The sequence below is a fragment of the Pan paniscus genome, chromosome 6 (assembly GCF_029289425.2).
Source record: "Pan paniscus chromosome 6, NHGRI_mPanPan1-v2.0_pri, whole genome shotgun sequence".
Classification (NCBI taxonomy): Eukaryota; Metazoa; Chordata; class Mammalia; order Primates; family Hominidae; genus Pan; species Pan paniscus.
This window is the reverse complement of record NC_073255.2, coordinates 145,055,870-145,078,105: the sequence shown is the minus strand read 5'-3', so window position 1 is coordinate 145,078,105 and position 22,236 is coordinate 145,055,870. Positions and strand designations below refer to the sequence as shown.

The 22,236-nt window shown below is 39.3% G+C and overlaps 1 protein-coding gene across 37 annotated transcripts in view; it reads left to right on the top strand.

Moving 5' to 3' along the window:
• NRCAM (neuronal cell adhesion molecule) overlaps positions 1-22,236 on the top strand; it is a 313,477-nt gene that overhangs the window by 228,935 nt on the left and 62,306 nt on the right. For 22 of the 37 annotated variants that reach the window (XR_004672585.3, XM_057302935.1, XM_057302942.1 and 19 more), the window contains 4 exons: positions 1,122-1,244; positions 5,888-6,058; positions 6,565-6,621; positions 8,426-8,537. Coding sequence is in view for 36 of the 37 variants with exons in the window: in XM_057302935.1 (XP_057158918.1) it covers positions 1,122-1,244; positions 5,888-6,058; positions 6,565-6,621; positions 8,426-8,537 (463 nt within the window). In the remaining variant the exon portion in view is untranslated. The remainder of the gene's footprint in view (positions 1-1,121; positions 1,245-5,887; positions 6,059-6,564; positions 6,622-8,425; positions 8,538-22,236) is intronic. The other 15 variants (XM_057302938.1, XM_057302934.1, XM_057302933.1 and 12 more) reach the window with 1 other exon arrangement.

Genomic DNA, 22,236 nt, shown 5'->3' with positions numbered 1-22,236 from the left:
CCAAGACTCAGCTTCTGTGACATCATCCAAATACTATTCCACAAAGCAGTGGCATTGCTTCCAATATTCTGACTTTGTTTTGCATGAAAATTATTGCTCCTTTCCACCTTACCCTAGGAAGCTCCTTAGTCCGATGCTTTACCAATCCAATATATCTTTTACACAAGTCCTGTGTAAGACATTGGGGTTAAAAAAAAAAGTGTTTCTTCCCTGAGTTCATCTAATTATTTATTTCTCATGTATCTCCTGTAAAAGTGAAATTCCTACAGCCAAATGGAAATAAATTCAGTATGATATGGGTGATCAAGGTCTAAATGCTATTTCTTTAAACATTTTTGTTTCAAAATTTTACTGGAAGTGGAGTGTCCTCACTACCTTGATATTATTAAGGCTCTTTTTGCAATGGTTAGTACCAAAATCCTCTCAAAAACCTTAAGAGCATGTATTTAAATAACAGTCACATTTTCCAGTTCTGGTCATTTAAAAAAAAATTACATGTATAATACATGTTCGTTGTAGAAAAACTAATTAAACAAAAAAGAAATTTAAAAACTGTTCATGAATCCTTCCATTCAAGGAAATAACTACTGCTGAAATATTCTTTCTATTTTTTCCTAGGCAGATACGTATGTATGTGTTTAAAACCAGCTCATTTTCTGAAATACTATCTTACAACCTTTTCTGACTTATTGACATATCGTGTATATTCCCATAGCGATCTTATAAATAAGTGTACTTATATAATACTCCATGGTATTCAGAGGTGTAGATGTATAATTCTTTATTTAGCAAATCTTTTTACATTTAAATGTTTTCCATTCTTTTGTGAAGAACATGCTTGTGTCAAAACTGTTTGTCTTCCTGATGATGTATGTAGTATAAATTCTCAGCTGTGGAATCACTGACTGAGAATTTATACTATCAGTGGCAATGCATGAGAATTGTCATTTTTTAAATTTTTACTTTTTTCTTTTAACATTGTATTTAAAAATATTTTCTCATTAATTTAGTGTACATAAATTACAAATTATTTCTCCAAAACTTCAGTTTGCCTTTATTTGTAGTGCTTTTTGTACTTTTCAATGCAGAAATAACTGAGAAGTTTTTTTTTTATTTAATAGGATCACCATTGTGGACCAAAGAAAAACTTGAACCAATCACACTTCAAAGTGGTCAGTCTTTAGTACTTCCCTGCAGACCCCCAATTGGATTACCACCACCTATAATATTTTGGATGGATAATTGTAAGTTTTGATAATATGAACTTTCTTTCTTTAAAAGTCTTAGGATTGTTTATAGTCATAATACATTATTACCTCTTATGATTCATAAAATGTTTTAGAGATGCTCAGGAAAATAGCTGCTCTTCAAAATAAATAACATGTCATCTCATTCACTCACTCAATTTTATTGGACATTTACTATGTATCTTGCTTATATTCTTTGCAGTGGGAGGAGATAGGAGTGGGGAAGGAGGCAGATGATAAATGCAATAAGTACATTTAGAAAATCTGTGTTTGTTGGCAATAAGTTCTATGAAAAAAAAAAAGCAGAGTTTTGAGCAGAGACCTAAGGAAATGAGAGAGCAAGCCACGCCCCTAAATATCTGAGTAGAAAGGGAACACTAGTGCTAGCCCCTAAGGAAGGAGCATCCCTGCTGTGTGTAAAAATAAAAGCAAGGAGGACAAGGTGGCCAGACTAATGAACTAATGAAGGAGCCGAGCGGGAGGGTGATGGAGAAGGTGAGAAAGGTGACAGGACTCAATGGAAAGGACTTTGGCTTTAGCTTGGAATGAAGTAGGGAAATGTTGAAGGAGTGACTTTATCTGAAATAAAATAAGTAGTAACAGTATCACTTCAGTTGATATGTAGAGAATATAGCGGACAAAAGAGAGAGTAGAGAGACTGTTGGGGCCACTGCTGTAATCTAGATGAAATTTGTTGGTGACTTGGACTTGAGTGGTAGCAGTAGAATGGGTAAGAAATGGTAAGATTCTGGATATATTTTGAGGGTCAAGCCTCCAGGATTTACTGGGGTGGGGGTGGGAGCATGAGAGAGAGGAATCAAGGATAACTACCTTTGGAGATTGAACAACTCCAAAATAATAAAATGGAATTGCCATTCCCAGAAACCCATGGCGGGGAGGAAATCAAGCTGTTGGGGATATGTTATGTTTCTGTTAGTTTTTTTAATCCCCAGCAATAACTAATAGTTATTGGGCCTTTACCAAGTGTCCGGCCTTTTACTAAGGGCTTAACATGGGTTATTTCATTAATTTTTACAACAACCCTATGAGGCATGTCCAATTATTTTTTCCACTTTCCAGATGAGGAAACCGAGGCAGATATAATGAAGCTATTCATTAGGCAATTTCAAACTTGTCTACCCCTGTTTCTGTCCTCAAGGGCATGTTTGTTGCTCTGCCTCTTCCACCCTCCAAAATTTCCTGTGCCAATAGGTCAGCGTGTTACCTTAGAGGGAGTACATGGTTCTGCTTGGAGACTAAGAAACCAGAGTTTGGGATGTGAGTGGCCTGTAAGATATTTCATGGCAAGACACCAGCAAGAGTCAGAGATACCTGAGTCAGAAGGAGGATTCCAGGCTATGATCAGCAATGTTTGAAACCTTAGTGCGTAAGTCCTGCCTAGAGGCCTGGGCTAGATGAGAGGATCTGGGAAGCAGGAAAGCAGAGTCTGGGAGACTGAGACCAGGAGCCCTCCAGAGGTGAAGAACTCATGGAGAAATCAGCAAAGCAGATGAGAAGAAGCAGTCACTGAAGGAAAAAAGGAACAAAGAGAGTGGTGTCCCCAGGGACAAGGTGAAGAATGTGTGTCAAAAAAGATGGATTAACCAGGCAGGGTGGCTGACACTGTAATCCCAGCTAATCGAGAGGCTGGGATGGGAGGATTGCTTCAGCTCAGGAGTTCAAGGCTGCAGTGAGCTACAATCACATCACTGTAGTTCAGCCTCAGCAGCAGAGTGAGACACCATCCCTAAAATAAATAATGATAATAATTTTAGAAAATATTTTTGAAAGACACAATTATTAGCTATTTCAAATGCTGCTGAGAGATCAGATAATATGAGAACTAAAAAATGACTACTGAATTTGACATCTTGGAGGTTCTTGGTAACCCTGTTAATAGTCTTTTAGGTGGAATGGTGGGAATGAATTAAAAGTATCTGTAGGAAATACGTTCTATTTTCAGTGACCTGATTGTCTGTGCACTCACAAGACATATACATTACTAAAGAGAAAATTTGCCTCTAACATTTAATCTGCATTTTAATTTTTTAATTTAATTTTTTTAAATTTTACTTTAAGTTCTGGGATGCATTTTGGCTCTCCTTATATGAAAGCACTCAGAGAAAGTAAAGTAACACAAAGAAATAAAAAACAAATATATAGCTAAATAAATCTAGTCTTTTACAGATTTTGCAAAAATAAGTAGTAAGCCAAATGTAAATAAGTGATTTATGGCTTTAAGAATATGCTCTCCAAATGCCACTGCCAAAATAAGGCTCAATATTTGGTACTTGGTTCTTATTCAGAAATAATGACCTTTTTGCTTAATAAAGAGACATATCACATGTAAAGTCTCAGATTCATCTGAATACATAACTAATTTTTCCACTCACATGCATTCTAGGCTGTTGGTGAAGCATCTGACCTTTCAAATGGAATTGCACCTGCAATATGAGAAAAAAATTTATATAGCATACCTCTTGCAAGATGACATTAAGTTATTCCTATCTGCATACATTTTTTTTCAAGTGCAATGCAAAATGCCACCACCCTCATGAAGTCCCATCGCCTAACATTTGGTCTGCCAACACCCTTCAATTTATTATTTGATTGCTACAGCAGGAGAAACAGAGGACAAGAAATGTTTTTGTCTTTAACTCTTTGTTAAACAAAATGTACCTAATTCTTCTGAGGGTTTTTTTTTGTTTGTTTTAGATGGAGTCTCGCTCTGTCACCCAGGCTGGAGTGCAGTGGCACAATCTCAGCTCACTGCAGCCTCCGCCTCCCGGGTTCAGGTGATTCTCCTGCCTCAGCTTCCCAAGTAACTGAGATTACAGGTGCAAACCACCACGCCTGGCTAATTTTCGTATTTTTAGTAGAGACAGGGTTTTGCCATGTTGGCCAGACTGGTCTTGAACTCCTCACCTCAGGTGATCCACCCACCTTGGCCTCCCAAAGTGCTGGGATTACAGACATGAGCCACCAAGCCCGGCTTGAGTTATTGTTTAAACAGTCCTTTTCCCGGGAACTAATGGCTTAAAACCATAAATTTGCAAGCACCAACCAAACCCCCATCTTAACCAATAATTTGATTAACATGATGAACCGATGTTCTTTCTTTGAAGCTCTGCCTCCACGTTTTCCTGCCTTTTTCTGCCTGAGGGAGCTCCAGACTTTTAACCATAATTTTGCATTTCATGAAATGTTAGATCAAGCACCTGCTGTAGGAGGAGCAGACCTGCTTGACTTACACTGCAAAAACCCTGTCAGGAGACATAGTGGCCTGAGGCCACTGGGATGTGTGACTTTTTTCAGTTCTGTCACCTCACAGAACTGAAGAACTCTCACAGTTAAGGCTCTGTGGACTAAGTCAGGAGCTTCAGGATGTCCATTAGCTGGCTAAGTGTGAACTCACACACAGATCAATCGTTCCACCTCCCTGCATCCTTCATCCACTTAGAAAATCTTCCCTCTAAATAACTTCTGATACTATTGCACAGTAGGGTGACTGTGGGTAACAGTAATGCATTGCATATTTCAAATAGCTAGAAGAGAGGATTTTGAATGTTTTCACAACAAAGAAATCGTAACTGTCTAAGGTGATGGATATGCTAATTACCATGATTTGATCATTACACAATGTATATGTGTATTGAAATATCACATTGTACCCCACAAATATGTACAGTTTATTATGTGTCCATAAAAGATAAAGAAAATCCTCCTACCTAAGGCACGATAGTTCCTTAACTGGACCTAAGGGGAAGTACTAATAAATTATTATGCTTGACACTGGAAAGTCAGAGTGCTGATGGTTACTCACTTAATCCTTCAGTGCACATTTAAAGGAGCCCCGTGAAGGGCCAGGCGCTGTTCCATTGGACAAAACAGATGAAAGTGTTCACCGTCCTGGAGCTTAAATTCTAGTGCAAGAAACAGGCAATAAGTCATACGTATGATGAGTAAATATGTAGTATGCCAGAAGGTGATAATTAATTCAGTGTAGAGGAGGTGGAGGAACTGGGCTTGGGAGGCTTGTGAGGGGCAGGTTGCAGCATTAAATAAATAGTGTCATCATCACACCCAGTTACTGTCAGCTGGCCATTTGCTGCCTGATTCTTCAGCTGGATGATGAGCTCAGACAGGGCTGGGACTCTGGCATGCCCAGTGCCTAGCCCAGGACCCAGCTCACCGTTAGATGTTCTCCACGTATTTAGTTTCTGAATGTTGTGTGTAGCTGCAACCCATGTTAACAATTTTAGAAGCTTCCTTAATGATTTTCTAAGATATATGTGTATGTGTACTTAACAGTTAGGGACTCAGATATTAGGAAAAGTCATGCCAACTTTTTATAAAACATATTTTGTTCACTTTTGCTTAAAAAAAGATTTCACTGTATAACTCTAATCTCACCTCTGCCCCCACCCCAGAAAAGTTACTGTCAGGGAAGTAGAGTTAGAGTTTTAGTGTGTTATGTATTTTTTTTTTACAGTTATTTGCTTTTACCCAAAGAGCTATATAGAGAAAAAATGTATTCAAATGAAGTTCACAGACCTATTAGTAGATACATTTATCTTGCTAATTTGGAGGGTAGCCACTTTATGATGGAATAATCTGGATATCTCTCTGCCTTTCTCCAGCCTTTCAAAGACTTCCACAAAGTGAGAGAGTTTCTCAAGGTTTGAATGGGGACCTTTATTTTTCCAATGTCCTCCCAGAGGACACCCGCGAAGACTATATCTGTTATGCTAGATTTAATCATACTCAAACCATACAGCAGAAGCAACCTATTTCTGTGAAGGTGATTTCAGGTAAGAGTTCAGCTTCCCAAATCTCCCCTTCAATGACATTTACAAATATGTGCAAAATATAGAAACTATTATATACTACTGACTTTGAAGTAAACAGGTTCATTATCAGGAAGCCACCCATGAATGCTCACTAAAGTGTTGGCATATATGTTATAAAGATTGTGCATACCCTTAATACTGGATTTTACATTTTTTGCTTTTATTGTCATGACTGGTTCCGTGATAACCTTCTGAACCACCTGGTGTTCTGAGCATTTGTGTGTGCTTTATGCTCCACAGTGCCTCTTATTGGCAGTCCTGCAGCTTAAGTTAAATGTCTGCATATTCCTGGTGGGGGTGGCTGAGTAAATTAATGAGTTAGTCATGTACAATGTAAAGCACTGTTTTTACTTGATAGGAACAGCACTCGGTCAGGATAGCTGCATATGTTTGCTTTTATTGCCCAATACTTTTTGACCCTTCTCCCTCACTTTTATGCCCTCTTCATAATATTCTGTTTATTTCAGTGGATGAATTGAATGACACTATAGCTGCTAATTTGAGTGACACTGAGTTTTATGGTGGTGAGTTATGGTGATTGTAACTGATATTCTCTCCTTCATTGTAGAATTTAGTTCACTAACTTCACCTCCATGACTATTTAACCTTATTTCTTTATGAGATTTCTAGTTATATGTTAAATACCACTAGTATAAATGTATGTTTCTTATGAAATTTACCTATAAACTTTGAAGCATGCCACTAGAGCATTTTCCATGATGTATGTGTAATAAGGGAACCTGTTGTAACTGTTTGCGTGTAAAGAACCATTTCACTGATTTGGAAAAACCTTTCACGTACGTTCAGAATTATGTTTTCCATGTTTTGTTCTGTTCCAAACTTTTCTTGTGAACTAAGTAAGAGTTGGCAGGGTGCATTAACTTGCTAGAATACTGACTCATCAAAGCTTTTAGCAACTAACATTAAGGGGATTTCATAGTAAATCATCACACTTGTCATCTGTTTTCATGTGACATTATCAATATAATTAGCAATGAGATTTCTCTCTTAGTTTTGTTTAAAAGTAAGTCAAACCAAGTCACTGTCTTCAATGGAAGTAATCTTTTTAAAAGTAGAGCATTTACCTTCATTATTTTAGATAGAAATGAATTTGATTCCCTTAAGGGAAATGTTCTCAAGTAGAGTCTATGAATGAAAATAATGGGTTTTGGATAAAGGGTCCTCTTAATTATCCATAAGGTAGAATTTCTGCTGTATTAATTTTTCACCCTTGAGATATAAGTAAAAGACATTAAGGTCTCATCAGTGACCAAGATAGACACTCCACAACTGCTGCTTTCTGTTATTTTATTTGAATATACTCCTGAAAAATATGGGCCCCAAGACCATTCCCAAAGTGATTTTAGAGGAGTAAGTTTCCCCCCTACAATCTCTAAATTCTTAGGAAAACTAATTTTTCTCAAGTAATATCTCTTCTGGCATTGAATTTTTTCTTCTGAGAAATGAGAATAATTCATAGTATATGACCTTTTCATTAAATTTTTATAAGCATCAAGTAGATAATGCATTAAAGAGTTGAAAACCTTCAAGGGCTATAAAACCTTAAGATGATGTAATTTCTGCTCCAAGTTTTTCTAAGAAACCTTCAGAAGATAAGGCTATGTTTTGGAAAGGCCTCCATAAAAAAGAAGATGGCCTGTATAACTATCCCTAAGATCTTTGACTTGGATCCTCTTTATTTTTTTATTGAGGAAAATGATTTCCATTTATTTAACTCCACCATTATTCTTATTTTGTGGCATAATATTTGCAAGACCTCTGTCAGTAACTCTCTACTTTTGTTTTCCATAAACCTCACAGTTTGAGGATCTTAATATGATTAATCAGTGGTATTGGCTATAATGTTGTCCCCACTGTAAACCAGAATACCCCTTCTATAACCATATCTTTATAAAAACCTAACATCTTCCAGAAGATAGTTAATTTTTGCTTCGACCTAAGCACTAATCCTAAGGGAAATGTAGTTTGATAACATGATTTTCCTCTCCATGTCAACATATTGAAAATTTTCTAACCCACAGAAAATTTGTAAAAACCTAACCCGAATTAAGGGAGTATACAAAAGGAAAACAGTCCTTATTATTAGTGCTTATGCCACCAAAATTGTTTCTGTTCCTGGGTAACTGAGTAAGTGATGACTACTTATAACGCAGAGAGTGTGTATGTGTATGTAGCTTAACAAATTTCACAATTAATGTTAAATAGCTTAAAAAGGGATTGGAATTTTAGACAGCTTTTTTGACAATGAAGTGTTTATAGAAATACATATTTATAAGTTGTAATGCATACTGATTTTCTTGTTTGCAGCTAAATCAAGTAGAGAGAGGCCACCAACATTTTTAACTCCAGAAGGCAATGCAAGTAACAAAGAGGAATTAAGAGGAAATGTGCTTTCACTGGAGTGCATTGCAGAAGGACTGTGAGTTAACACTTTCTGTCCTGAAGTACATTTCTTATAAAAATATAGTAGGTTGGTAGAGAGAGGTTAATAATATCATAGGAGGAGTCATTGTCTTCTACTAATTCTAGCAAGCATCAAGAAAAATTTGGTAATTATTTCCAAAGTAGGCATATGAATCTCATATTATTGTTAAAATGTTTTTTTAATGTAATAGTAATCATATTGAAATAAGTATCAGTAATCACCTTATGATTGTTGAAATATTAGTTCTCATATTATTGTTAAAATATTTTTTTAATATAGTAGTATTAGAATAAGTATCAGTAATCACCTTGTGACTGCTATGATTATAATTAGAGTATATTATTTTGCTAGTTTGTAACCAGCCACCTCAAATTTAGTGGCTTAAAAATAATAGCTATTGATTACTGATCACTTGTCAAGAGGTCTACAGAGCAGTTGTCCTCTAACCAGCAAGGTTCGGCTAATTTCAGTTAAGCATGCTCATGCATCTGTTAGGTGGCTCAGCAGTGGGTCCACTGCTCTTGGGGTCTACTGGCTGTTAACTGGGGCATCTGAGTTGATGGCCATAAGTTGCTAACATCTCTCTTGCAGTCTTGTCCTGGCTTATTCTCCTAACAACAGACAACATGCACAGGGCCAGCCTCTTAAATCCTAGCCTCAGAACTAGCACACTGTCCCTTCACCTACTTCCTATTGGCAGGTCACAAGGCCAAGCCTAGATTCTTTGAAATAACTTATCTGTGCACACTTCAAAATTGAAGCTACCCCAGAACTGATGCGCCTTTGACAGGAGTTGCAGGGAGGCCTTGCCCAAATACAAAAGCAACTGTTAGCTCTGTGTTACAAGGAATTTCTATATAGTCCCTGTCTTTTGCCTGACACAGAGCAAACACCATTGGTATGGGCGCATCTGCTGAAAACCTGGAATAGAATCTCAGAAACGTGCTGCCCTCACATGTGATCCCTGCTGTCCTTGACAGGCAACTCATTGGTTTCACATTCCTTCCTGAATCCAGGAAAACTTGACTTCAGGAGGCACGTGGAGGCCTCCACTGGCCGAAGCAGGAAATCACACTATGCATTACTCAGCTCCTCAAGCTACGGAAAACTAGCAAAACCCCCTTTTGAAGATATGTTAAAACCCTATATCTTCTGCTAGAATTAAGAAAAAAAATCCTCCCAGTTTCCATCGTTATGGTGTAAGAGAGTGGCATAGTCTGCCAGCCTCCAACCTTTGGGAGCAGAAGGTATCTATTCTCACAATTTAATGACTTCTTTTCCCACAAATGACATATTTCATAAAAAACTAAAATATAGTTGGTATTTGGAAATTTCACAATACTCCCAAAAGAATTTTTAAAACTTTGGAGTGTTGTAAAACCAAGATTGGGACTCTATCACTTACAAACCAGCCATCAGACTTATAGAATCAAAATATTTCTAATTCCTGACAATGGCTCAATACAGTAGCTGGCCTCCAAAACAATTCATGGCTTTTTCATAATTTCAAACTATGAAACTATGCTTTCATCTCCATCTCCTTCTTACCTTCATATCATCTGAGATGCAGATTAGTCTGACTATAAGGAAATATCAATATGTTATCAGATTCCACATGTATATAGATTTTCAAAATCTACTTATTTTTATACTTACAGCATGTTTTAATTCTAGAAGCTATTTCATCAGATACATAGGCTCAGTTTATTTCTTACTTAACCAAACAAGCCAAACCAATATTATAATCAATTAATACCACTTGCATTTCTTTTTTTTTTTTTTTTTGCTTGAACCATAATTTATTATTTCTCATGGTTCCATGTGATGACTGGGCTAAGCTTTTTTAAATTATTTTTTATTTTCCATAGGTTATTGGGGTACAGGTGGTGTTTGGTCACATGAGTAAGTTATTTAGTGGAGTAAGTTATTTAGTGGTGATTTGTGAGATTTTGGTACACCCACCACCCGAACAATATACACTGCACTCTATTTGTAGTCTTTTGTCCCTCAACACTCCTCCACCCTTCCCCTGAAGTCCCCAAAGTCCATTGTATTATTCTTATGCCTTTGTGTCCTCATAGCTTAGCTCCCACATATCAGTGAGAATATACAGTGTTTGGTTTTCCATTCCTGAGTTACTTCACTTAGAATAATAGTCTACATTCTCATCCAGGTCACCGCAAATGCCATTAATTCATTCCTTTTTATGACTGAGTAGTATTCCATCACATATATATATACCACAGTTTCTTTATCCACTTGTTGATTGATGGGCATTTGGGTTGGTTCCCTGATTTTGCAGTTGCAAACTGTGATGCTATAAACATGCGTGTGCAAGTATCTTTTCTGTATAATGACTTCTTTTCCTCTGGGTAGATACCCAGTGGTGGGATTCCTGGATGAAATGGCAGTTCTACTTTTGGTACTTTAAGGAATCTCCACACTGTTTTCCATAGGGGCTGTACTAGTTTACATTCCCACCAGCACTGTAGAAGTGTTCCCTGATAACCGCATCCATGCCAACATCTACTGTTTTTTTGATTTTTTGGTTATGGCCATTCTTGCAGGAGTAAGGTGGTACTGCATTGCGGTTTTGATTTGCATTTCCCTGATCATTAGTGATGTTGAGCATTTTTTCATGTTTGTTGGCCATTTGTGTATCTTCTTTTGAAAACTGTCTATTCATGTCCTTAGCCCAGTTTTTGATGGGATTGTCTGTTTTTTTCTTGCTGATTTGTTTGAGTTTATTGTAGATTCTGGATATTAGTCCTTTGTCAGATGTATAGATTGTGGAGATTTCCTCCCACTCTGTGGGTTGTCTGTTTACTCTGCTGACTGTTGTTTTTGCCATGCAAAAGCTCTTTAATTTAATTAAGTCCCAGCTATTTATCTTTGTTTTTATTGCATTTGCTTTCAGGTTCTTGGTCATGAATTCCTTGCCTAATCCAATATCTAGAAGGGGTTTTCCTATGATATTTTCTAGAATTTTTATAATTTCAGGTCTTAGATTTAAGTTCTTAATTCATCTTGAGTTGGTTTTTATATAAGGTGAGAGATGAACATCCAGTTTCATTCTCCTACATGTGGCTAGCCAATTATCCCAACACCAATTATTGAAAAGGGTGTCCTTTCCCCACTTTATGTTTTTGTTTGCTTTGTCGAAGATCAGTTGGCTGTAAGTATTTGGGTTTACCTCTGGGTTCTCTATTCTGTTCCACTGGTCTATGTGCGTATTTTTATACCAGTATCAAGCTGTTTTGGTGACCATGGCCTTATAGTATAGTTTGAAATCAGGTAGTGTGAGGCCTCCAGATTTGTTCTTTTTGCTTAGTCTTGCTTTGGCTGTGTGGGGTCTTCTTTGGTTCCATATGAATTTTAGAATGTTTTTTTCTAATTCTGTAAAGAATAATGGTGGTATTTTGATGGGGATTGCATTGAATTTGTAGATTGCTTTTGGCAGTATGTCATTTTCACAATATTGATTCTACCCTTCCATGAGCATGGGATGTGTTTTCATTTGTGTCGTCTGTGATTTCTTTCTGTGGTGTTTTGTAGTTTTCCTTGTAGAGGTCTTTTGCCTCCTTGGTTAGGTATATTCCTAAGGATTTTTTTTTTTTTGGCAGCTATTATAAAGGGGGTTGAGTTCTTGATTTGACTCTCTACTTGGTTGTTGTTGGTGTATAGAAGAGCTACTGATTTGTGTACATTAATCTTGTATCTGGAAACTTTGCTAAATTCTTTTATGAGTTCTAGGGCCTTTCTGGAGAACTCTTTAGGGTTTTCAAGGTAAATGATCATATCATCAGCAAACAGTGACAGTTTGACTTCCTCTTTACGAATTTGGATACCCTTTATTTCTTTCTCTTGTCTGATTGCTCTGGCTGGGACTTCCAGTACTATGTTGAAGAGGAGTGGTAAGTGTGGGCATTCTTGTCTTATTCCATTTCTCAGAGGGAATGCTTTCAACTTTTCCCCACTCAGTATTATGTTGGCTGTGGGTTTGACATAGATGGCTTTTATTACATTGAGGTATGTTCATTACATGCTGATTTTGCTGAAAGTTTTAATAATAAAGGGATGCTGGATTTTATCAGATACTTTTTCTGCATCTATTGAGATGATCATGCGATTTTTGTTTTTAATTCTGTTTATGTGGTGTATCACATTTATTGACTTGTGTATGTTAAACCATCCCTGCATCCGTAGTATACAACCCACTTGATCATGGTGGATTATCTTTTTGATATGTTGCTGGATTCAGTTACCTAGTATTTTTTTAAGGATTTTAGCATCTATGTTCCTCAGGGATATCAGTCCATAGTTTCTTTTTTTGGTTATGTCCTTTCCTGGTTTTGGTATTAGGGTGATGCTGGCTTCATAGAATGAATTGGGGAGGGTTCTCTCTTTCTGGTGGAATAGTGTCAAAAGGATTGGTACCAATTCTTCTTTGAATGTCTGGTAGAATTCTGCTGTGAATCCATGTGGTCATGGACTTTTTTTGGTAATTTTTTAATTACTATTTCGATCTTGCTGCTTATTATTGGTCTGTTTAAGGTATCTAACTTTTCCTGATTTAAGCTAGGAGGGTTGTATTTTTCCAGGAATTTATCCATCTCTTTTAGGTTTTCTAGTTTATGTGTGTAAGGGTGTTCATAGCAGCCTTGAGTGAGCTTTTGTATTTTGGTGATGTCAGTTGTAGTATCTCCCGTTTCATTTCTTAATGAGGTTATTTGGATTTTCTCCCTTCTTTTCTTGGTTAATCTTGCTAATGGTCTATCAATTGTATTTATCTTTTTGAAGAACCAGCTTTTTGTTTCATTTATCTTTTGTATTTTTTGTTGTTTGTTTCAATTTCATTTAGTTCTGCTGTGATCTTATCTCCTTTCTTCTGCTGGGTTTGGGTTTGGTTTGTTCTTGTTTCTCTAGTTCCTTGAGGTGTGACCTTAGAATGTCAGTTTGTGCCCTTTCAGTCTCTTCGATGTAGGCGTTTAGGGCTATGAACTTTCCTCTTAGCACTGCCTCTGCTGTATCCCAGAGGTTTTGATAGGTTGTGTCACTATTATCGTTCAGTTCGAAGAATTTTTTAATTTCCATCTTGATTTCGTTTTCTACCCAATGATCATTCAGGAGCAGGTTATTTAATTTCCATGTTTTTGCATGGCTTTGAAGGTTCCTTTTGGAGTTGATTTCCACTTTTATTCCACTGTGGTCTGAGAGAGTGCTTGATATAATTTCAATTTTCTTAAATTTATTGAGGCTCATTTTGTGGCCTATCATATGGTCCATCTTCAAGAAAGTTCCATGTGCTGTTGAATAGAATGTGTATTCTGGGTGGCTAGAAAGATGGCTGAATAGGAGCAGCTCCAATCTGCAGCTCCCAGTGAGATCAATGCAGAAGGTGGGTGATTTCTGCATTCCCAGCTGAGGTACCTGGTTCATCTCATTGGGACTGGTTAGACAGTGGATGCAGCCCACAGAGGGCGAGCCGAAGCAGGGTGGGGGAGTCACCTCACTCAGGAAGTGCAAGGGGTCGGGGAACTCCGCCCCCCCCAGCCAAGGGAAGCCGTGAGGGACTGTGCCATGAGGAACAGGAGGAACAGTGCATTCCGGCCCAGATACTATGCTTTGCCCACAGTCTTTGCAATCCACAGACCAGGAGATTCCCTGGGGTGCCTACACCACCAGGGCACTGGGTTTCAAGCAAAAAACTGGGCGACCATTTGGGCAGACACCGAGCTAGCTGCAGGAGGTTTTTTTCATACCCCAGTGGTGCCTGGAACGCCAGTGAGACAGAACCATTCACTCCCCTGGAAAGGAAGCTGAAGCCAGGGAGCCAAGTCATCTAGCTCAGCGGATCCCACCCCCATGAAGCCCAGCAAGCTAAGATCCACTGATTTGAAATTCTGGCTGCCAACACTGCAGTCTGAAGTCGACCTGGGATGCTCTAAGTTGGTGGGGTATGGGCGTCTGCCATTACTGAGGCTTGAGTAGGTGGTTTTCCCTTCACAGTGTAAACAAACCCACCAGGAAGTTTGAACTGGGCAGAGCCTGCCACAGCTCAGCAAAGCCTCTGTACCCAGACTGCCTCTCTAGATTCCTCCTCTCTGGGCAGGGCATCACCGAAAGAAAGGCAGCAGCCCCAGTCAAAGGCTTATAGATCAAAGTCCTATCTCTCTGGGACAGAGCACCTGGGGGAAGGGGCAGCTGTGGGCGCAGCTTCTGCAGATTTAAACATTCCTGCTGCTGGCTCTGAAAAGAGCAACAGATCTCCCAGCACAGTGCTCGAGCTCTGCTAAGGGAGAGACTGACTCCTCAAGTGGGTCCCTGACCCCCGTGCCTCCTGACTGGGAGACACCTCCCAGCAGGGGTCGACAGACACCTCATACAGGAGAGCTCCGGCTGACATCTGGCAGGTGCCCTTCTGAGATGAAGCATCCAGAGGAGGGAACAGGCAGCAACCTTTGCTGTTCTGCAGCCTTCGCTGGTGATACCCAAGCAAACAGGTTCTGGAGTGGACGTCCAGCAAACTCCAGCAGACCTGCAGCAGAGGGCCCTGACTGTTAGAACAAAAACTAACAAACAGAAAGAAATAGCATCAGCATCAACAAAAAGGACGTCCACACAAAAAACCCATATGAAGGGGTCACCAACATCAAAGACCAAAGGTAGATAAATCCACAAAGATGAGGAAAAACCAGTACAAAAGGTCTGAAAGTTCCAAAAACGAGAATGCCTCTTCTCCTCCAAAGGATCACAACTACTCACCAGCAAGGGAACAAAACTGGACAGAAAATGAGTTTGACGAATTGACAGAAGTGGGCTTCAGAAGGTGGGTAATAGTAAACTCCTCCGAGCTAAAGGAGCTTATTCTAACCCAATGCAAGGAAGCTAAGAACCTTGAAAAAAGGTTAGAGGAATTGCTAATTAGAATAACCAGTTTAGAGAAGAACATAAATGACTAGATGGAGCTGAAAAACACAGCACGAGAACTTCGTGAAGCATACACAAGTATTGATAGCTGAATCAAACAAGTGGAAGAAAGGATAACAGAGATAGAAGATCAACTTAATGAAATAAAGTGTGAAGACAAGATTAGAGAAAAAAGAATGAAAAAGAATGAATGAAGTCTCCAAGAAATATGGGACTATGTGAAAAGACCAAACCTACGTTTGATTGGTGTACCTGAAAGTGACAGGGAGAATGGAACCAATTTGGAAAACACTTTTCAGGATATTATCCAGGAGAACTTCCCCAACCTAGCAAGAGAGGCCAACATTCAAATTCAGGAAATACACAGAACACCACAAAGATACTCCTCAAGAAGAGCAACCCCAAGACACATAATCATCAGATTCACCAAGGTTGCAATGAAGGAAAAAATGTTAAGGACAACCAGAGAGAAAGGTTGGGTTCTCCACAAAGGAAAGCCCATCAGACTAACAGCGGATCTTTTGGCAGAAACCCTACAAGCCAGAAGAAAGTGGGGGCCAATATTCAACATTCTTAAAGAAAAGAATTTTCAACCCAGAATTTCATATCCAGCCAAACTAAGCTTCGTAAGTGAAGGAGAAATAAAAATCCTTTACAGACAAGCAAATGCTGAGGGGTTTTGTCACCACCAGGCCTGCCTTACAAGATCTCCTGAAGGAAGCACTAAATATGGAAAGGAAAAACCAGAAGCAGCCACTGCAAAAACATAACGAATTGTAAACACCATCGACACTATGAAGAAACTGCATCAACTAACGCACAGAATAACCAGCTAGCATCATAATGACAGGATCAAATTCACACATAACAATATTAACCTTAAATGTAAAGGGCTAAATGCCCAAATTAAAAGACGCAGACTGGCAAATTGGATAGCGAATCAAGACCCATCAGTGTGCTGTATTCAGGAGACCAACCTCATGTGCAAATACACACATAGGCTCAAAATAAAGGGATGGAGGAATATTTACCAAGCAAATGAAAAGCAAAAAAAAAAAAAGGCAAGGGTTGCAGTTGTAGTCTGATAAAACAGACTTTAAACCAACAAAGATCAAAAAAGACAAGAGTATTACATAATGGTAAAGGGATCAATGCAACAAGAAGAGCTAACTATCCTAAAAATATATGGAGCCAATACAGAAGCACCCAGATTCATAAAGCAAGTTCTTAGAGACATACAAAGAGACTTAGACTCCCACACAAAAATAGTGGGAGATGGCCAGGTGCGGTGGCTCACGCCTGTAATCCCAGCACTTTGGGAGGCTGAGGCGGGTGGATCACGAGGTCAGGAGATCGAGACCATCCTGGCTAACATGGTGAAACCCCGTCTGTACTAAAAAAAATACAAAAAATTAGCTAGGCATGGTGGCAGGCACCTGTAGTCCCAGCTACTCGGGAGGCTGAGGCAGGAGAATGGCGTGAACCCAGGAGGCGGAGCTTGCAGTGAGCCGAGATCGCACCACTGCACTCCAGCCTGGGTGACAGAGCAAGACTCCATCTCAAAAAAAAAAAAAAAAAAAAAAATAGTGGGAGACTTTAACACCCTGCTGTCAATATTAGACAGATCAATGAGACAGAAAATTAACAGGGATATTTAGGACTTGAACTCAGCTCTGGACCAAGCAGACCTGATAGACATCTACAGAACTCTCCACCCCAAATCAACAGAATATGCATTCTTTCCAGCACCACATCACACTTATTCTAAAATTGACCACATAATTGGAAGTAAAACACTCCTCACCAAATGCAAAAGAACAGAAATCATAACAGTCTGTCAGACCACACTGCAATCAAATTAGAACTCAGGATTGAGAAACTCATTCAAAACCACACAACTACATGGAAACTGATCAACCTGCTCCTGAGTGACTACTGGGTAAATAACGAAATTAAGGCAGAAATAAATAAGTTCTTTGAAACCAATGAGAACAAAGACACAATGTACCAGGATCACAATGTACAGCTAAAGCAGTGTTTAGAGGGAAATTTATACACTAATGTCTACAGGACAAAGTGGGAAAGATCTAAATTTGATACCCTAACATCACAATTAAAAGAACTAGAGAAGCAACAGAAACAAATTCAAAAGCTAGCAGAAAACAAGAAATAACTAAGATCAGAGCAGAACTAAAGGCAATAGAGACATGAAAAACCCTTCAAAAAATCAATAAATCCAGGAGCTGGTTTTTTGAAAAGATTAACAAAATAGACCACTAGCCAGACTAGAAGAAAAGAGAGAAGAATCAAATAGACACAATAAAAAATGATAAAAGGGATATCACCACTGATCCCACAGAAATACAAACTACCACCAGAGAATACTATAAACACCTCTATGCAAATAAACTAGAAAATCTAGAAGAGATGGATAAATTCCTGGACAAATTCACCTTCCCAAGACTAAACTAGGAAGAAGTCAAATCCCTGAATAGACCAATAAGAAGTTCTGAAATTGAGGCAGTAATTAATAGCCTACCAACCAAAAAAAGCCCAGGACCAGATGGATTTACAGCCAAATTCCACCAGAAGTACAAAAAGGAGCTGGTACCATTCCTTCTGAAGCTATTCCAAGCAACAGAAATAGAGGGTATCCTCCCTAACTCATTTTGTGAGGCCAGCATCATCCTGATACCAAAACCTGGCAGAGACACAACGAAAGTAGAAAATTTCAGGCCAATATCCCTGATGAACATTGATGCAAAAATCCTCAATAAAATACTGGCAAACTGAATCCAGCAGCACATCAAAAAGCTTATCCACCACAATCAACTCGGCTTCATCCCTGGGATGCAAGGCTGGTTCAACATATGCAAATCAATAAACATAATCTATCACATAAAGAGAACCAATGACAAAAACCACATGATCATCTTAATAGATGCAGAAAAGGCCTTCGACAAAATTCAACAGCCCTTCACGCTAAAAACTCTCAGGACTATTAGTAATTGTTTTATAAATTTAGGAGCTCCATTGTTAGGTGTATATATGTTTAGGATTGTGATATTTTCCTGTTCGACAAGGCCTTTTACCATTATATAATGTCCTTCTTTGTCTCTTTTAACTGCTGTTGCTTTAAAGTTTGTTTTGTCTGATACAAAAATAGCTACCCCTGCTTGCTTTTGGTGTCCATTTGCATGAAATAACTTTTTCCACTCCTTTATTTTAAGTTTATGTGAGTCCTTATGTGTTAGGTGAGTCTCCTGAAGGCAGCAGATAGTTGGTGGTGAGTTCTTATCCATTCTGCAGTTCTGTATCTTTTAAGTGGAGCACTCAGGCCATTTACATTCAATGTTAGTATTGAGATGTGAGATACTCTTGCATTCATTGTGCTATTTGTTGCCTGTGTACCTTGGGTTTTTTATTTTTTGTTTTTGCTTTTTGAATTATATTTTTGTTTTATAGGTCCTGTGTGATTTATTCTTTAAAGAGGTTCTGTTTTGATGTGTTTCCAGGATTTGTTGTAAGATTTAGAACTCCTTTTAGCAGTTCTTGTAGTGGTGGTTTGGTAATGGCAAATTCTCTCAGCATTTATTTGTCTGAAAAAGACGGTATCTTTCCTTCAAATATGATGCTTAGTTTCGCTGGATACAAAATTCTTGACTGATAATTGTTTTGTTTGTGGAGGCTGAAGATAGGGCCCCAATCCCTTCTAGCTTGTAGGATTTCTGCTGAGAACTCTGCTGTTAATCTGATAGGTGTTCCTTTATAGGTTACCTCGTGCTTTTGTCTCACAGCTCTTTAGATTATTTCCGTCATCTTAACTTTGGATAACCTGATGACAATGTGCCTGGACATCTTTTTGAGATGAGTTTTCCAGGTGTTCTTTGTGCTTCCTGTATTTGAATGTCTAGGTCCCTAGCAAGGCCAGAAAAGTTTTCCTCGATTATTCCTCCAAATGTGTTTTCCAAACTTTTAGATTTCTTTTATTCCCCAGGAACACTGAGTATTCTTAGGTTTGGTCATTTAACATAATCCCAGACTTCTTGGAGGCTTTGTTCATATTTTCCTATTCTTTTCTCTCTGTATTTGTTGGATTGGGTTCATTGAAAGACTTTGTCTTCAAGCTCTTAATTTCTCTCTTCTACTTGTTCAGTTCTATTGCTGAGATTTTTCAGAGCATTTTGCATTTCTATAAGTGTGTCCAATGTTTCCTGAAGTTTTGATTGTTTTTTCTTTATAGTGTCTATTTCCTTGACTATTTCTCCCTTTGCTTCTTGTATTGTTTTTTGGATTTCCTTACATTGGGCTTTGCCTTTCTCTGGTGCCTCTCTGATAAGCTTAATAACTAACCTTCTGAATTCTTTTTCAGGTAAATCAGGGATTTCTTCTTGGTTTGGATCCATTGCTGGTGAACTAGTGTGATTCTTTGGCGGGTGTTAAAAAGCCTTGTTTAGTCATATTACCGGAGTTGGTTTTCTGGTTCCTTCTCATTTGGGTAGATTCTGTCAGAGGGAAGGTCTAGGGCTGAAGTCTGTTGTTCAGATTCTTTTGTCCCATGGGGTTTTCCCTTGATGTAGTACTCTCCCCTTTTTCCTATGGATGTGGCTTCCTATGAGCCAAGCTGCAGTGATTGTTATCTCTTTTCTGGGTCTAGCCACCTGGCAAGTCTACCCATCTCCAGGCTGCTAATGGAGTTTGTTTGCACAGAATCCTGTGATGTGAACCATCGGCCTCTCCACCATAGATACCAGCACCTGTTCTGGTGGAGGTGGCAGGGGGTTGAAATGGACTCTGTGAGGGTTCTTAGCTTTGGTGGTTTAATGTTCTATTTTTGTGCTGGTTGGCCTCCTGCCAGGTGCTTTCCAGAGAGTATCAGTTCTGGTAGTATGGAGAGGAACTGGTGGTGAGTGGAACACTAGAACTCCCAAGATTATATGCCCTTTGTCTTCAGCTACCAGAGTTGGTAGAGAAGGCCCCTCAGGTGGGGGTAGGGCTAGGTGTGTCTGAGCTCAGACTCTCTTTGGGTCTTGCTGTGGCTGCTGTCGGGGAGGGGATGAGGTTCCCAGATCAATGGAGTTGTGTACCTAGGAGGATTAAGGCTGCCTCTGCTGAGTCATGCAAGTTGTCCCTCTGCTGAGTCATGCAGGTTGTTGGGGAAGCGAGGGAAATCCAGCAGTCACAGGCCTCACCCAGCTCCCACGCAAACCAAAAGGCCAGTCTCACTCCCACAGTGCCTACCCTAACAGCCCCAAGTCTGTTTCCAGGCAGTGGGTGAGCGGGGCTTGAGAACTTGCCCCAGACTATCCACCTCCCAGCGGCAAAAGAAAAGGGCTTAGTTCTTCCCCAGCCTATGGAGTCTGCATGCTGGATTCATGCCCTTTCCCGAGTTCTGGCCAGGAGGTTTCTCGTCTGGTTCAAATTGTTATAAAGTTCAGCTGGAGACTTCCTTCTCCCTGTGGCATTTTCCCCACACCTCTGGCTGCCCTCCTGAAGGATCTCTGTGGTGCCAGGCAGGAATGGCCTGCTTGGGGACCCAGCGAGCTCCCAGGGCCTTTCCTGCTGCTTCCTCTACCCCTGTATTTCACTCAGCTCTCTAAATTGACTCAGCTCCAGGTAAAGTCAGAAACTTCTCCTGCAAACCAAACCTTCAGTTTTTCACGTCTGCAGTTTGGGCACTCACAGTATTTGGGATATCTCCCGGGTCCTGCAGGAGCAGTCCAATTCCTTCAGAGAGTCTGTGAGTCCTTTCAGCAGGTTTGTTCTTGCAGTTATTCTGGAGCTAAAATTCACGATGCAAGCCTCCACATGCTGCTCTGTCCATCTGCATCAGAGCTGCAATCTAGTTCTGCCTCCCATCTGCCATGATGATCCCTTCTGGGCTGAGCTGTTCTTATTCAGAGTCACTTGCATTTCTATTGACAAATATTGTTATCTTCCTGAGGGCCTGGACCATATTTTCTTCATCATCTTCCCAACACACAGCTCAGTGCTTGGTGTATAGTTCAGTGCTTAGGAAATTTTTGTGTTGAATGGATTTTTATTTTACCTTCATGAAAACTTTCTAAAGTCATTAGTTCAAGTCAAGCATTATTATCCCTATTAAGGCAACTAAGGAAACTAAGCCTCAAAAAGATCAGAAATCCAGGGACAGGGTTGGAATTCTAAAGATCTTCTAACTCCAAGCCTATATTCTGACTTTTCATCTGTCTCCATATTCCATGACAATAAAAAACACAGTTGGGACCAGGCACGGTGGCTCACGCCTGTAATCCCAGCACTTTGGGAGGCTGAGGCGGGTGGATCACGAGATCAGGAGATTGAGACCATACTGACTAAAACAATGAAACCCCATCTCTACTAAAAATACAAAAAATTAGCTAGGCATGGTGGCGGGCACCTGTAGTCCCAGCTACTTGGGAGGCTGAGGCAGTAGAATGGCGTGAACCCCGGAGGCGGAGCTTGCAGTGAGCTGAGATCGTGCCACTGCACTCCAGCCTGGGTGACAGAGCAAGACTCCATCTCAAAAAAAAAAAAACAAAAAAACAAAACGGTTGGGTGACAAATGGTATCAGTAATACCTAAGGTTGATCTATTCTTAATTAGTGTAATAATATTTTTAAATGTCACTAATGATGAAACTAAGGAAAAAAAGCTCTTTCCCTAATTACTTAGTTAACATCATCAGATAGACTGCTGTAAAATAGGAAAATTCTTCCATTTGATATGGAAATGTATACAAAGGTTTATGGTCATAGATATG